This window comes from Lolium rigidum, chromosome 6 (assembly GCF_022539505.1).
Source record: "Lolium rigidum isolate FL_2022 chromosome 6, APGP_CSIRO_Lrig_0.1, whole genome shotgun sequence".
In the NCBI taxonomy this organism is placed as follows: Eukaryota; Viridiplantae; Streptophyta; class Magnoliopsida; order Poales; family Poaceae; genus Lolium; species Lolium rigidum.
Genome location: NC_061513.1, coordinates 158,575,699 through 158,591,839, shown reverse-complemented (window position 1 = coordinate 158,591,839; position 16,141 = coordinate 158,575,699). Strand labels below are relative to the sequence as shown.

The following is a 16,141-nucleotide window of genomic DNA, read 5'->3' as shown; positions in this document are numbered from 1 at the left end:
AAAATCACTGCCGCGGGGCACACGGACGGAGCTACGTGCCGGTGTGTTCCGGACCACACCTGGATCCATTCGTCTCCGTCGATCGCGAGATCGAGCCACGGAGGCTCTCCTCCCCGGTTATCCTCGGTGGACTCCGTTGGCTCGAAAAAATAGTCAAAAAGACTTCATTTCATTATAACGTACTATAAAATTAAGAAAATGACGGGAAACCGGCATAAAACCGTAACACCCCTCACCAACCTTTGCGAGGGTACACAGAGCCACCATAGCCTACCCACACATACAACACATAGAACCGAGGCAAAGGTCATCTTCACCACTCACATATCCTCAAAGATCTTGCAAAAACAAACATGAAGCCTACATTAGCATGTACCAAGTAGAAGCCCCAAAAGAGGAAAGCGACACAAAAACGACGCATGTCGCCCGACTCAAAGGGTCTAGGATTTCACCCAAAAAGCTTGCTCCAAGGTGAAAGAAGTCGAGGAAGAACTCTACAACGGCGTCTCCAACGAGAGAGCGACACCCGTAGATGCGGCAGTGGCAAAAGTTAGGCAAGCTTTTTCTCTCTCAACTTTCGGCCCCGCACCTCCCACAACAGGAAAGAGCTGGCCCACGCCCATACCCATTCCATTGTGATCGTGCCAACAACACGTCGAGGTCTCCACCAACCCTACCCTCGAAAGTCAAATTTGGTCATCCAAATTCGGCGACCACCCACAGGCCACCGCCACACTTGAGCCGATGCCGAAGAGCGCCAGCACCATAGCCTTCGACCACCGAGCAAAGTTGTTGAAGGAGCCCAAGCCTCATTCGACGCCACCGACATGGGCCGCCGCCCCGGGAACCCGACTCTGCTGCAAGAGATAGCTGAAGGTCGTCATCCCCTTGCCGCCACCATGGTCAAAGCCAACAGGAGGACGCTGTTGTGGCGGAACCCCGCAGCTGATTGGAGCATGCTCCCCTGGGCACCCCAATAGACGGCACGGCATCGAGCAAGAGGGAGAGGAGCGGGCGTCAAGGGATGGAGCAAGGGGTAAACCCTAGCGGAGGAGTTGTTGGTTCGAGATTCACCTTAGACGTACAACGTTGTAGCGTGAGCTCGAAACCGTTGGGGCTTGGCTCCCCTGACGTGTCACACAGTCGATCTACGAGCGTATGCTTCTCGAACGGCCTAGCATGAGCTAGCTGCTAGCTCGTCCGGTCAGCGATCACATGCTTGCCTTTGGTTTTTTGCAACCGGTCGAAAAGTGGGCCCAGGCACACATAACTGCACTGCATGCACGGCCATGACAGAGCCGCATAAATGTTCCACGAGCTGAAAACAGAAGGGCAGGAATGACCAGTCATTAGATTAGACGTACATATAACCCTGTCGATCACTGAACACGCGAAACAAAACCAACCAAGGATGCCTGATTAACAGAACAGACTGTCAAATTTGCTAGAGATGCTAATTGTGCCTACTCACCTCATCGTTTCTTTGAACAGAACAGAGTTGTTTCACCCAACTGGAGCAGGAGTAGGTAATTCCGTACATCGGCAAGGTGGCCTCGCTTAGGTTAATCATTTTCTGGTAGAGTATTCTGCATCTTCTTTGGATTAGCTGCCATATTGGACACACTCGCGCTCTAATTGCACGTGATCTCTTGGACCACAGGAGAGCATATATGCTACAAAGGATATTGGTGGTTTTGTTTCTCCACAAAATCTGGTGCCCAAGTTATCCATCCCCACTCGTGAGTAAAGTGTACAGTATGCTTCATTCCTGTTTCAGTAAATCAATGTCAAGGACGATACAGATCAAATGGTACAAATGGGGATCAAGTCAGAGAAATAATAGCAATGGCATAATAAACAAACAAAAAAAGTTAACCGACGACAAGTTCTGACTGAATGGCTGTAAAGGAAATTGCAAAGTGTATATAGTAATTTACTTGAGAGAGAAATTGCGAAGTATATTTATATGATTATGGCGAGGAACAAAAGCAACAAGAAGACACTGCGCATTTCCTGTGCGGTTACAAGACCTTGGCATGCACGTGATCTTGCGGCCCCATTTCCTCCATTTCATTTTCATCTAATCCTGAGAGGCGCAAACATGGCCTCCCCTGAAGCTTATTACTTAAACTCCCTCTCTTTCCCTCCTCACAACCCACACCTCGATGCATGTTCTCTATCGTCCTCCCAAGTCCCAAGCACATAAAAACACTCCTCTCCACACAGCAAGCAGGTACAGCCAGCAGGATGAAGCTCAGACTAAAAGGCTTCGGCCTCCTCCTTCTCCTTGTCCTGCTTGCTCTCTGCTCCACCATTGATGTCTGCGACGCAGCAAGGAGAGGCAAGCATTGGAGGCCAAGGAGCTCACCAAGCTCCTCCATGCTCAAGAGGAAGGGCAAAACAAAGAAGGGCAGCTCCCATCGGCAGCACGGAGGCAGCCGGCCGAGCCCCAAGCAGCCTGTCAGCCCGCCGCCGGGCCCTGGTGCTGCCAAAGGGTACCAGACGCCATACCAACCAAGCCCCAATGCGCCGCCAGGTCCAAGCCCGCAGCCCAGCCCTGCTAAAGGCAATGGACATCAGAGTCCTAAACCTCCGCCTCCAAGCTGTGGAAAGGGCAATCAGCCGCCGCCACAGCCACCACCGGCCACCTCGGAGGGCGCTGTCTTCAACGTGGTTGATTTTGGAGCCAAGGGTGATGGAGTTTCAGATGATACAAAGGTCAGCATCTTTTTTCTCAGGGAGAAAAATAAAAATTTGTCAAGCATTATGCATTCTCTGGTTAAATTTCTCACTAGCAATTCATTGTTCCCTCCAGTTTCCTTTGCACATTTGTTTTGCGTGGGTCCATGTTGATCAGGCCAGGAAAAACTGTACCATTGGGATGGGCATTCCCAAACAAGAATTTTGGTTTTTGTAAATTTGTGATGGCACTTCAGATTGCGTGAATATTTGGATTTTCGCCATGCATCGTAGCATGTTATGATGGTTGATAGACATTTCAGTGATTTCATTGGGTCCTACGAGCCATGATTTCAATGATCATCTACCATTACCCTTGCATGATTCCTGATGCTGAACCGCAGTCCGCGGACTAGTGCCATCTTTTCTGTAGTCACTATTTGCAATTTTGGATGACCGCGTGTGTTGCCAGAAATTTCATTTGTTCCTTTTTTTTATTGTTCTGTTCCTCCCACATGTCCGCCTTTCTAGCTGGTTACAGCTTTCTTTGTTTTCCCTTTTGGAGGAGTCAGTTTTGGAGACGAAATTGGGCATCAAGTAAGGGCCCACACAAGAAAATATTGATAATGTTTCCACAATAACTGTCGCTTCGCTATGGTTACATTCATAATGAATCAACAATAAATAGTTAGTGTTGAAAAAAAGTTTTAAAATTTTATTAAAAAAGGATAATATAAAAGCACACCTCACAATCCAAAGAAGAGACCAGAAAAAAGATTTTGTTGTAGTCAAATTGATGGCAAAATGGGAATGCACTGTAAATTTGAGTTCTATCAACATTCAACAGTGTACTTGGGTAGTTGGGTTCCTTTTCAGCAAAAAGCGAACTCCAATTTTTTTGCCAGCAGCACCATAAGGGCACAATGAAAATAGTAGACTATAATTGGCTTAGAGATCTGAGCTTTATAAGTGTGTTTTGCAGCTGGGTTCATTTTGTGGTACTCGAGTCTAGACAAGAGGACAGTCTCTTCTCAGAACAAACCTCTAATGAATTACTGTACATGCAGGCCTTTCAAGCGGCGTGGGCTGCGGCGTGCAAGCAGGGGGCATCGACAGTTCTCGTACCATCAGAACTAGAGTTCCTTGTTGGCCCAATCTCGTTTTCTGGGCCTTACTGCAAACCAAACATTCTTTTCCAGGTAATCTACATCTTCCCCTAAAAAGGTATTTCTGGACTAACGCAAAATAAATAACTGAAAATGGTTTTCTCAGATAGCTGCATAGCCTGCATTGGGTTCTACACAACTATTTCTTTATCATGTAGGGAGAAAACTCTTGGTATTTAAGACAGGAGCATGTAAAAGATTCCAATGCTACAATGATAGAACATAATACTTCAAATTATTTTTATGTCTAACATGCCACTGCCACAACAAGTTTCAAGTAGCGGGATATTTATATTTACAGAAGATGGAAGGATTGTCATGTGATTTGATCAGTGCACAAAGAGCAGCCAAACTGTATATTTGGTAAAGATGAAATGAAACACAAAACATAATGGGGTTAAATATGGTGCTTATTTTGCAGCTGGAAGGAACGATCTTAGCCCCAACAAATGCTAAAGCCTGGGGTTCTGGTTTGCTTCAATGGCTTGAATTCACCAAACTAAATGGATTATCAATTCAAGGAAGTGGTACCATAAACGGTAGGGGGCAACAGTGGTGGACCTACTCAGACCCAAATGACGATGAAGATGATGACACAGTAAGACCTGACGATATAGTATACACTATATCATACAATTCAAAGGTTGTTCTATTAATCACTAACCTTGGATATATTCTTGCAGTACAATCAGGAGCTTGAGAGGATGCCACAGGTTAAACCTACGGTGAGAATTAAGATCACTATCTTAGTGCATAATCAATACTGCATACCAAAGCAAACTTCTGCCAATTTTGATTCCATACTCTTATGCAGGCATTGAGGTTTTATGGTAGTTCCAACGTCGTAGTGGCTGGTATCACTATTGTCAACAGCTCACAGTGCCATCTCAAGTTCGACAACTGTCAAGGAGTGCTGGTCCACGACCTGACAATATCCTCCCCTGAGAACAGTCTCAACACTGACGGCATACACCTGCAGAACTCAAAAGATGTCAGCATTCATCATACTAATTTGGCTTGCGGTAATTTCTCTTTATGAATTAATTTAAGAATTAGAGCTTAGGCATCTAGCATGCATTCATAAAATTCAGGAAGTTTGTTTTGCCAAATCTTGAACCCGTGAATCATATCTTCAACAAGAATTTGAGAACACAAGACAATTTATATATTTCGTTGAGATGCTATACTATAGTATCAGTCATATGACCAACTGAAAGCATGTCTCTCTGCTCTGCAAATTGTGCAATGCAGAGGACATGTTTCATATTTATGAGGGTATACTGCAAAACTGTAGCGACGAGTATCGAAGCATCTTTTGCAGTTACACCAAAATAGTACAACAAGTGTATAACACATACACCATGGCATCTTTGTCTTGTTCCATGCAGGTGACGATTGTATCTCCATCCAGACAGGATGTAGCAATATTTATATACACAATGTCAATTGTGGACCAGGCCATGGAATCAGCATTGGTGGACTAGGCCGGGACAACACAAAAGCATGCGTCTCTAATGTTACAGTAAGAGATGTCAACATGTTCAGAACAATGACTGGTGTCAGAATCAAGACCTGGCAGGTAAGATCAATAATTCAAGCATGTATGTACAAACATAAACCTAGTTTAACATTACAGATATGAGACATTGTTTTGTCAAAAGAAAGGACGCGGAGTAAGGTCATAATACTTACTGAGCTAAACAAACTGAATTCTCCTTGCAGGGTGGTATAGGGCTGGTTCAAGACGTAAGGTTCTCAAACATACAAGTCTCTGAAGTTCAAACACCTATTATGATAGACCAGTTCTATTGTGACAAAAGAACCTGTACAAATCAAACATCAGCAGTGGCAGTGTCAGGCGTTCAGTATGAGAACATCAGGGGAACATTCACGATCAAGCCAGTCCATTTAGCATGCAGTGATAGCTCACCTTGTTCTGGAATCACACTTACTGGAGTACAACTTAAACCAGTGCAAGTACCCCACTACCACCTAAACAACCCTTTCTGCTGGCAAGCTTTTGGGGAACTCTTCACTCCAACCATCCCTCCCGTAGCTTGTTTGCAGATTGGAAAACCTGCTGGGAACAACGTGCAGTCATACCATGACATATGCTGAAACACAGAAAGTACCGTCAACCATTAGTTGGTGCTTACCCATGAGTGGTCGTTGTGATGCTTCCGACCCCTTTGCACCATTGCTTGGTCATGTGCATATTAGCATATACACAGTTATTTTTTATGTTCTGTTATCACAGCATGTGTGTCACATTTGCCGTAGAGCAAACATATATATTCTCATATGAAATGGTCAGGCAGCAAGGTTATATGTGTGAGCTGAAAAACTAGCGAGCATATTATTCTAATCCGAAAAGCTGGTAAAATTTATACCACAACATTTCTGTACACTGCTACACGTAATTTAGTTAAAATGGTGTCAACATAGTAAAGGTGAAGCAAATGTTAATAAATGGTGTCAACATAGTAAAGGTGAAGCAAATGTTAATGACGCAAGGATCCCGATGAAAATATTCAGTACAACTGAATAACCGCATTACGATTCAGAAAAAGATTGCTACGATATTATAAAGGTTTGGATAACCAACAGAGTATACTGATTAATCGAAGGGGAAGTTTGTTTTGACACTTGGGCTGAAGGAACATAAACTGTTTTCAAAATAGTTAGAAAAACGACAAGTACAATACAGTGAGCTTTTAGGAAACAAATGATAGCAACATTTGCGACATAGATATTATGTATTCAAGAAATGTAGTACTGTACATATTATGTATATTCAAGAGATGTAGCACTGCAGCACGAAAAGGACACATGGTTTATTGGGATTAGCTGGAAAGATTTTGACAAACAGATAGAAAAATGTTCCAAATACATCAACATAATTAGATAATAATAGTTTACAAATAGGATGAGTGAGCTAATCATGAGAGCCTGACAGATAAGTGACCACTGGTTAACTAGGGTATAAATAACATGTTCACGCATAAAGAATTTGTATTGTCTTTCTATCCGTTACTCAACAAGAATCAGTGGTCCTCGAACAGGGGAACCGATGATAACTTATAATTCTACATAAGGTATGTTAGTGCAACACTTACTGAACTTCAGAATGTGATCTCACTTCTAGGCTGACAAATAACATGTTCACACTCAAGCCATTTTACCATCTAAATCATAGCATTATAACTGGATGAGAATCAGACATCACCAAACAACAATGGAACCGATGCTAAGCTATAATGGTAGGTAAGGTAGATAAGTGCAATACTTGGTGAACCTTAAAATGGGATCTTACTTCTAAAATCTAAACTAACAAAAAAGGTCAGGCTTGATAAGCTGTTCGAATGGCCTTCAATAAGCAAACAAAAGGGAAATTGTGTATCATGATTTCGCAATGTCAAAAAAACTATGAATGATCAAGTGATACCAATGGCCTTGAATAAGCAATACAAAAAAGGAAATTTTCATAAGAACTATAAAAATTAATAAATCATAAACATCACGTACATTGCTCGTTCTCGCTTTTGAACTCTACGAAAATATCATAATCCTCTTATACCATATATGGTAAGAATACTAGTAATAATCAAACACAGCATGGTATAAGTACCACGCAGTAATTTCTTAAAAGACATTGGCATGCAAGAACAATTAGTTTCTTTGAATCTGGCAACTAAGGACATGAATGTGTGCCCATAATCAGAAAAACGTGGGCGAGCTGGGATATTTATTTTTCAACACTGGATGTGCCACTCTTCTAGTCTTAGTTACCTGTCCTTCCCATGCACACAGAACAAGGGGGTTTTAACTTTTGACATAATTCGCCCCTATAGCTTATATTACCATCTCTATATATAACTAGCAACACTAACTAAATAACATGCTGCAAACAAAAAAAAAATCAAAATTACAACATTTGCAAACTAAAATAATTCAGTAATAGAAACCTATTGCAGTGCATGCTATTATCTACATTAATCACACCTTTTCAACTACAAAAACTTAATAATTTAAAATAGCTATGTACAAAGATCACATGAAACAATATTATTAGGGAATTTGCATCATATATAGCGATAGGCGATAGCAAACATGTAAAATCAGCGGTCGCCCGATCAACACAAAAATGGACCACATCGACCACTCTCATTGAGATATTACAACCAATGTGCTTTCAAGAAACAATTTTTCTGCTAACAAATAATCAAAGTAAAACAGACAATAATCCTTATTTATGTCGGTCAAATATCATGTGAAAAAAATTCAAGTTTGCATGGGGTTCATTGCACCAATTTAGCCAGGAAAGCTTGGAACTTCTTCACTATTTGTTAAACAAATACTGCTATGCAAGAAATAAAAAATAGCAAAAAAAACATGGTGCCATATGACTATGTTATACAAAGATATACGAGCATATGATGTGTTTCGAGTATAATACATATGCTGTCAACAAGAGAACAGATGCACCTGTGTCAGTCATTGTGTGTTATTCTTAGCAGTTAAAAGCCATGCACTTGTCATCATATAAAATACTCATTCATGTCTCATTTATTTGTTTGCCAACCAAATTTTACTTTGCTTTAAGAAATTAAGAAAAGAAGAGATCAAAATAGTCTTGCGGAAAGAGAGAAAGTACAATTTATCATAGCATGTAAACAAAAATACTACTCAGACACTCATCCTTGGAAATAATACTTCATTGGTAAATTGTAAAATTTCCTTCTGTAATTCAATTGATATCGCAATATCTAGACATGCAAAACTTCCATAACTAGAATGACCGCAGTATGCACAACAAACTGTTCCACAAACTACTCAATGTGAAGCTCGGCTTGACGAAACATTTGGAGCAGAACCTGTTTGCACAATAGCAGACAAACATTTCAGCTTTTGCCTAATTCAAATGAAAAGTGTCACACAAACTATACAGGTTTAAGGATAAAAGAGACCGATGCAAAATCATCATCTTGAAAAACTAATGACATCCTTTGCCCCTCTGTAGTTTTCAACAGTTTCGGGGCTTTTCTGTCCTGTTGTTTCCACGTATTTGTCCTCCAGGTCCTATTTTAAAAGAGAAAGTTTGACTTCACGTAAGCAAAAGTTGCAAGACTATATATATTCTATAACAAATGTAACTATAGGAGCACATGTTTCAAGAAATAGTTCGGTAAACGTTATTCACAGTTAGATTGAAGGTGCCTTCTCTGTTACGATGCAAAGATATAGGAGGACATGTTTCGAGAAATAGTTCGGCAAACATTATTCACATTTAGATTGAAGGTGCCTTCACTGTTACAATGCAAAGATGGAAAAGTTACAGAAGCAATAGACCAAACCTTTCATACCAAAAACCCAAAGTCATGTAACTCCAGCAAAGAAAGATTAATACAGTAACAAAGAAGTAGCATATCATTATCATGAATCAGTTCTACTGATAACAATTAATATAGGCTTCTATGCTCCCACAAACTGTGAAAGCACATTTTTGAAGCATATTAAGGCATTATTTGCAGCGGCACTCTGTTCCATTACTAACAACAGTGGTGTAGATTTGTGCTATTCAGTTATGAGAGAGTATATAAGCACAAGAACTACTATGATATTTCCAATGCATCTACCCTGCATTGGGCTAGAATTACATTTACTAACCTTCAGCTGTTCACGTATGCTCTCAACAACATCCATAGTCATTCTGTCGAAGAAAAGAATCCCCTGCAAATCCACAACTTGGTGAGTGGTCACTTGACTATAGTACTGAATGTGCCCCATCCCAATACCTTCCATTACGAAAATTGAGGTGTCCTTAGACCCCAGTTGGTATGTTGGATCAAAAGTAACATGGACAGTGAAGTACAGAGACACAGACTTGACTTAGCGGAATATTGAATATTCAAATATGTCATCCACATAAACTAACTTGAGCGGAAAAGTTACATCAGATATCTTGCAGACAAACATGACATAATTAAGTCTGATCATGGTTCAGCACATACCAGTAAGTGATCAAACTCATGCTGGAACACTCTTGAAGATAGTTGAGATAGTTTAACTTTGATCTTTGCCCCACTAACATCTTGAGCATTAATTTTAACAGTGTCTGGTCTCTGCAAGAGCACAGTAGTGAAAGACAATCGCAAGTGACATAATCCCATAAGAGTAATTAGATAAATGACACCTTTTATTTACAAGCACACAAAAAATAAACACAAAAAAGTACCACATAATAGGATCAGCAAAGGCGGATATTGACTACATTCGTTAACTGCGCCTATCAAGAACTAGTTCCACCATTTGCTAGGTATATATAATACTTCCTTACGTAACATAGATTGTTAAGAAAATAAAAGCATATGAATGTTAGTTAGCTTTAAACCTAACTCTCATGTTCTAATTCTTTTGAGTCAGCATGTGAACTTGTGAAGCATAATCTATTTGTAATAATGAATGCCATACTTGCTTTAAAGCTAAGACAATTGAAATTATTGTTAGAAAGTCCGTGCAAGTTTAATTTCAGTTGGCTAGATGGCTGATTAATGTCAACTTGATTCTAAGCATAACACAAGATAAAAATCACTTTCGTTTCGGGTGCATATAAAAATGAAACAAGTCCATTTTTTTAACCCTACTGTTGCATAAGTTCACTTTTCAATCTTGAACTCTGACACCGGTTGTTTTATCCTTCAACTCTTGAATCAGTTTATTTCACGCCCTTTGGCCCTATCCAGAGCAGTTTTTTGCTGACTGAGATGACACATGGCACTTTTACATGTCAGCACCTTGCCATGTCAGCGATTTATTTAAAAAGTCATCTTGGACTAAAAATCAGGAAATATATGGTTAGTAATATCACTATTTTTAAAAATTCAGAAGCTAATAAACTCCAGGTGCAAGCTTGTAAGTCAGGATGTGCGGGCGAGACACGAAGTGCACCGAGCGCTGTTTTCCCGACTCCACAAAATGCATTGCGGTTTCGCTCTACTCCAGGTTCCAAATCCGTGCAGTTCTCACTGTTTGGTGCTGCTTTGCCCACTCCGATGGCAGAGTGGAGCCCTGAATCTGTTTTTTCGGATTGACTTTTTACTATTTTCCAAAATTTTGGAAGTTTCAGAGTTTTCCAAATAAAACTAATAGTTAGAAACAACCGATTTTACAGTGACCTGATTCAAGATTTTAAAGTTAGAAACAACCGGTTTTATAGTTCACGGATAAAAACTGAACAGCTGCAAGGGTTGCAAATTGGATATTTCTTATTATGTGGAAAGTATGCAGAATCGGGAAGCCAGCAACAGCACATGACAAATGAAACGCACAGTAACTTTAAAACATGGCAGATGCAACCTTCTCGCTGCAAACAGCAACACAGCTTGTATTGGTATGGAGATTGTTCTCACCAGCACATTGGCATATATCCCAGGGAACGACAAGCACCCCTCTTCATCGACCACCAATCGCTTTGAGAACTTGTACACCTCTGGGTTGACAAGGACAATCTCCTGCCCTTCCCCTTTCACCCCGGCTTCGTTGAATACCATGAGCTGCACGTTCACCCCGACTTGCGGTGCCGAGAGACCGATGCCATCAGTCCTGTGGCATGAAACCAAGACGGTGAATCAATACCTTGCGCGTGTCAATCCTACGTGTGCAGAAATCTGGACTGAAACAAGGTCCTAACCGCCTAGCAACTCCAAGGGTGTACAGTACACATTTGTGCAAAATAAGTGAAAACCAACACGCTCATGGGTACTTGATGTATACATGGATGGCGACGTGGATTTATACGAGTCGCTGTGCATCAAATCGAAAAATTTCGAGGATATTCGTAAAAGAAGTGGCGCAGCAACCTCATCCGCATTTCAGCAAACAGGTCCGGTGCACACAACACAGCAGAGGCAAAAAAGGGCGCATGGCCCTACTCTAGTTCCAGACTCACTTGTACATGACGTCGAACATCTCGTCGGCAAGGGAGCGGAGGTTGCCGTCGAAGGTGTTGATGCGCTTGTTGCGCGCGCGCAGGACGGGGTCGGGGTACAGCACGATCTTGAGCGGCGCCTCGAACTGCAGGTCCGCAGCTACATGGCGCAACAGCAAGAACAACCGAGTAAGATATAGAACTATAAGCTACTAGTACGACGAAGTATGGATAAGTTTTCGGGAGGCGGCTGCTGACCTGTGGCGAAGTCCTCGGCCTCGGCGGGCGGCGCGGCGGCCATGGAGGAGCCGGCCCCGCGACGGTTGCGGGCGGCGAGCGGCCTGGCCGGCCCCGCGCGCCGTAAGGGCGAAGTCCTGGCGTGGGTCGCGGCGAGAGGGCGGGACGTGGAGGACGCGAAGGCTCGGAGGAGGCGCGGGCAGAGGTGAAGGTGCACGCGCGCGGCCGCCATGGGAGTGTCGTGAGCTCGTGACCCTCGTGCTTGGTTCGATTTTTTTCTTTCCCCGGTAACGCCTCGCGATGTTTGGATGGGGAGTGGTGTGCAGACACCGCGCCGTGGACAACGCTGTCCCGCTGAATCGTGATCGGACGGTGACTGGCTGAAGTGAAATCCCTATCGTTTGTGCTCTAACTAACTAATCTTGATCTAAACAAAACCATGGACTTATGTTTTAACAGAAAAATAAAATTATAAATTGGTATTATCACGGCCTACATTGGATAGGAGATGAATGGATAGGAGATGAATATGATAGGCAGACATGTCTAATATGTAAGAAGAATATTATTATTTTCCCGGTTCAGCGAACAGGTCTAAGATTTGATTTAGATCGGAGTTAGATAGATCAGGATGCAAATGACACTAAGGGCTGTTTGGTTGAGGGGATATGTTCAGGGGATGAGGGTATCCCAACCACCTGGTTAGGGACATCCATTTTTCTTTTTTTGGTTATCTAGGATGAGAGGTGGCTAATCGTAGCCATTTTTTGTTTGGTTGGAAGGATGAGAAGTGGATGAGTAGTTGTAGAGACCTTTTTTTATTTAGACTAGTAAAAATGCCCGTGCGTTGCATCGGGAAAAATAAGGACTTAAATGCCGCGGTGAATATGACCCGTGATGACACTTCTCCTCTATGCTATCCTGGATGAAGATGGTCACATTTTCTACTATTCATGATGAATATGATTAATCTTAAGAAGATGATCTTGGAAGACTGTGAGCTGCATGCTTATAATGACGTAGACTTGTCCAGATGGTTGTCGCGGACCCTATGCAATTTAAACTTGTTGCATGCTTTGTTTGCACTTTGTATTTCTATGTACTTATTATGATGGTTTGCAACATCCTTGTCTGGTCTACTCTTGGTGTCATGGAACAAAGGTCACTTATTTAAATAGGGATGGTTTGAGAGTTTAAGAATTAGGGTTTCTTTGAAAACCCTTTTACTACTCAAATTTTGGCGAAAACTCGATTGATGTTCCTAACTGAATTTGAGTGTGCGGCTGTGTGCATCTTAGTTATGCAGAGGCCGGGTATATTGCGCAAGTAATAAAATGCCCATTTTCGAAAAAAAACTGAATTTGAGTGTGGTGCCACAGACTTTCTAGATGCTATATTTTGATCCTTCAACAACAGCTATATAGGAAGTCTCGACATAATGACGTCAAGGGCTATGTGCTTTGATCACTTTTTAATCGTCATCTTTTGTCAACTTGTGTTCCGCAAAACTAAAATATATTTTAAAGTAATATTTATCCATAATATATGCATTACTTCAATATTATACACTGAAAAGGAAAATGAGCAATGAAGAAATGAATTAAAGATATTTATATTATGTACATTTATATTTTTTTACTGAGTAGAATAGTCACACTCTATCGAAAACAGTAGGTAGCTCATAATCCCCTCTCTTGTCCACTGCCGTTGTGTCCTCCGCTTTCTGGCATTCGGCCAGCTGATTGCAAACGTACGTATATCGCGGCGCCCCACCCGGGCCTGTCGTTCCTCAGGCCAGCACCCCTCCTCCCGAGTTCTATGTCCACCACCAGCCAGCGCCGCGCCAGCGCGACCTCGAGCAGGAGTAGATGCTACGACCTGCAAGGTGGAGCTTGACTGTCGGACACCTCCCCTCCATGTCCAGCAGGCAGCACTCCAGACTGAAGCGCATTGGTCGCCTCTCTCCAATTTGTCCTCTCAACCGTCTGGTATGTAGAGCTAACAGTTGCTCAAGGAAATACAAGCTAGCAGTGCAGCATGTGCAAAGTAAAGGAGCTTGAGTTCATATAGCCTTAACATGATTCAGTGGCTTACTTCTCTTCCCACGTGTTGGGGTGGCTGGGCTGCACCCTGAAGTGAATGGCATCTGCGCAGGAAAATTCATATCCTGATGGTACCCGAGATCCATATCCTGATGGTGCCCGAAATCCATAGAGTTGTGCCACGAGAGTTTCAGATATTCATTTTCACCTGGTTAGAAATATCGTGAAGAAAATAATACTGAAGGCATTGTACTTATTAGGTTCAGTTTACTAAAAAATTGAAGTTTAGTACAATAGCAGGTGATTAACATGAGATAAAGATCAGAAGGTCAAGTAAAAAAAGAACTACTATTCTGTATTTATTCAGTAATAACACCTTTTGGAACGGACACAGAGAAGATAATGTATAGAAAATAACATGCAAGAATCAACCACAGAACTTGACAAACAGAGAGCCATAAATATCACTGTAAGGATAGAAATTATCTGAGCTTCAAAAGGGTTATCTTTATTCCTAATCTCTTGGCATTACTAACCGCCCCCGTTTGTTCAGAGAATCATATACATAAGAAAATCATGGGCCGCGCAATGATGAACTGAACATACAATATCAACATTCAGTTCGTAAATAAGAAGTATGTAATATCTAAATTCCAAGTAACGTATGACAATATCAACATTCGCTGGTCCCTCCAATCATTCTCCCTCTGCTAGACACTCAACTCTTGAGTTCCATTATTGATCAGTGGCAAAACTGAACTTACAAGGAGAGAAATGTAAAATAGCAGAAGACCTTCTAATGTCATCAATGGAAGTTACTTGCCGTAATGCGCACAAGACCCCTAACGATTCGTCTATAATGGGCTGTCGCAATAAGCAAAAGAGCTTGAATTTAATACGTCCTCTACAAATCTTAATCCTTGAATATCACATGAAAATGGAAGTATGAAACCAAGCTCAGAGATCACCCACATTCATCATGTTCATGATCCAGACTGAAGTAGGTATTGATCATTGTCTTCTTAATCCTCAAACAAGAAATATTGCCTTGCATTTTCATTCATCACATAATCTAACTCCACTGCTGCGGAACAAAAGCACTAAAGAGTACAGTGCACCATCAATTGGAAATCGTGCAAAAGTGCTAAGTACTGCACCCTGGAAATAAATAACTAAATAAATAGTTGAGCAAAAATTCTGGCATAGATACATCTTCATATTTTTGCACACAATGAACAAAAATAGAATACTCTAATGAAGAAATCCTTCCATTTTATACATGGCTAACCAAAATTAATCGATGGCTGTATATGATAAACCAAAACATAATACTCCAAGGGGATAACCTTCAATTTTAGCCATGATTAAAAGGAAGTGATTTCCTGCCTCGAGAGGTAAAGCAGGAACACGTAGTAAAACAGAATACTCTAGAGGAGCAAGCAAATCGGTGCAAACCGCTGCATCAAGTGAAACCAAAATCGTGTCTTGGAAGTCCTTTGTCTTGAACCAAAATATCTTCATTTGAAATAAATCGTGATCTTTCTTCTTTTTTCCCGCAAAAAGAATTGAAGAAATCGTGGTCTAGTAGAATGCAAGAAGCAGCTAGTCTAAATCTTGATGGGCTGGCAAAATTTCTGTCCGATAACTTGGACGTCCTATCTTTATATTATAAACACATTCACGTAAGCAATACATTACACGGCCAACGATGGAGAATGTATACACAACAATAGTGTTACTTCTAGGCTCTCCTTCTCATCTCTTTGCAAAAGAACAAAGCACCTGAAGATCAAGAGCTTACGGAATGAGAGCTGACTAAGGTATAAGAAAACCATTCAATTATTAACATAGATTTGTGTAGTCAGCTTCTTGTCAATGCAAATTATCATGCAAACTCAACATATTAACATGCTTGTGTCAATGAGTCTCAGTTTCACCATGAACGAGCTACCACCTAAGTAAATTTGTAGCTAATGATCATGGTGCTCTGGTAACGGCTCCGTGCGTTCAAAACTGGAAAATCAAATGACCGAAACAGTTACATGCATGTGTTGCACAAGCTTGTTCAGTCTGTTCATGCCCCCCATGTT

The 16,141-nt window shown here is 41.5% G+C and overlaps 2 protein-coding genes and 1 long non-coding RNA gene across 3 annotated transcripts; 1 reads left to right on the top strand and 2 right to left on the bottom strand.

Moving 5' to 3' along the window:
* Window positions 1-1,023: 1,023 nt before the first annotated feature.
* Window positions 1,024-5,756, bottom strand: LOC124663947. Its single transcript, XR_006990431.1, has 5 exons — window positions 5,538-5,756; window positions 4,650-4,818; window positions 4,510-4,565; window positions 1,472-1,768; window positions 1,024-1,318 (listed from the first exon to the last, which is right to left on the bottom strand). It is a non-coding gene; the product is annotated as an uncharacterized LOC124663947 (long non-coding RNA).
* On the top strand, window positions 2,167-6,171 carry LOC124663946 (polygalacturonase At1g48100-like). Its single transcript, XM_047201574.1, has 7 exons — window positions 2,167-2,718; window positions 3,747-3,878; window positions 4,267-4,443; window positions 4,529-4,570; window positions 4,660-4,867; window positions 5,234-5,424; window positions 5,568-6,171. The coding sequence occupies exons 1-7, from the start codon at window positions 2,170-2,172 to the stop codon at window positions 5,961-5,963; spliced, it is 1,695 nt and encodes a 564-aa protein (XP_047057530.1). The 5' UTR covers window positions 2,167-2,169; the 3' UTR covers window positions 5,964-6,171.
* A 2,294-nt stretch (window positions 6,172-8,465) lies between these two features.
* Window positions 8,466-12,253, bottom strand: LOC124667263 (peptide deformylase 1B, chloroplastic-like). The gene is made up of 7 exons (XM_047204564.1): window positions 12,031-12,253; window positions 11,794-11,932; window positions 11,255-11,447; window positions 9,857-9,967; window positions 9,513-9,575; window positions 8,813-8,924; window positions 8,466-8,719 (listed from the first exon to the last, which is right to left on the bottom strand). Exons 1-6 carry the CDS (start codon window positions 12,239-12,241, stop codon window positions 8,826-8,828), a joined length of 816 nt encoding a protein of 271 aa, XP_047060520.1. The 5' UTR covers window positions 12,242-12,253; the 3' UTR covers window positions 8,466-8,719; window positions 8,813-8,825.
* Window positions 12,254-16,141: the final 3,888 nt, after the last annotated feature.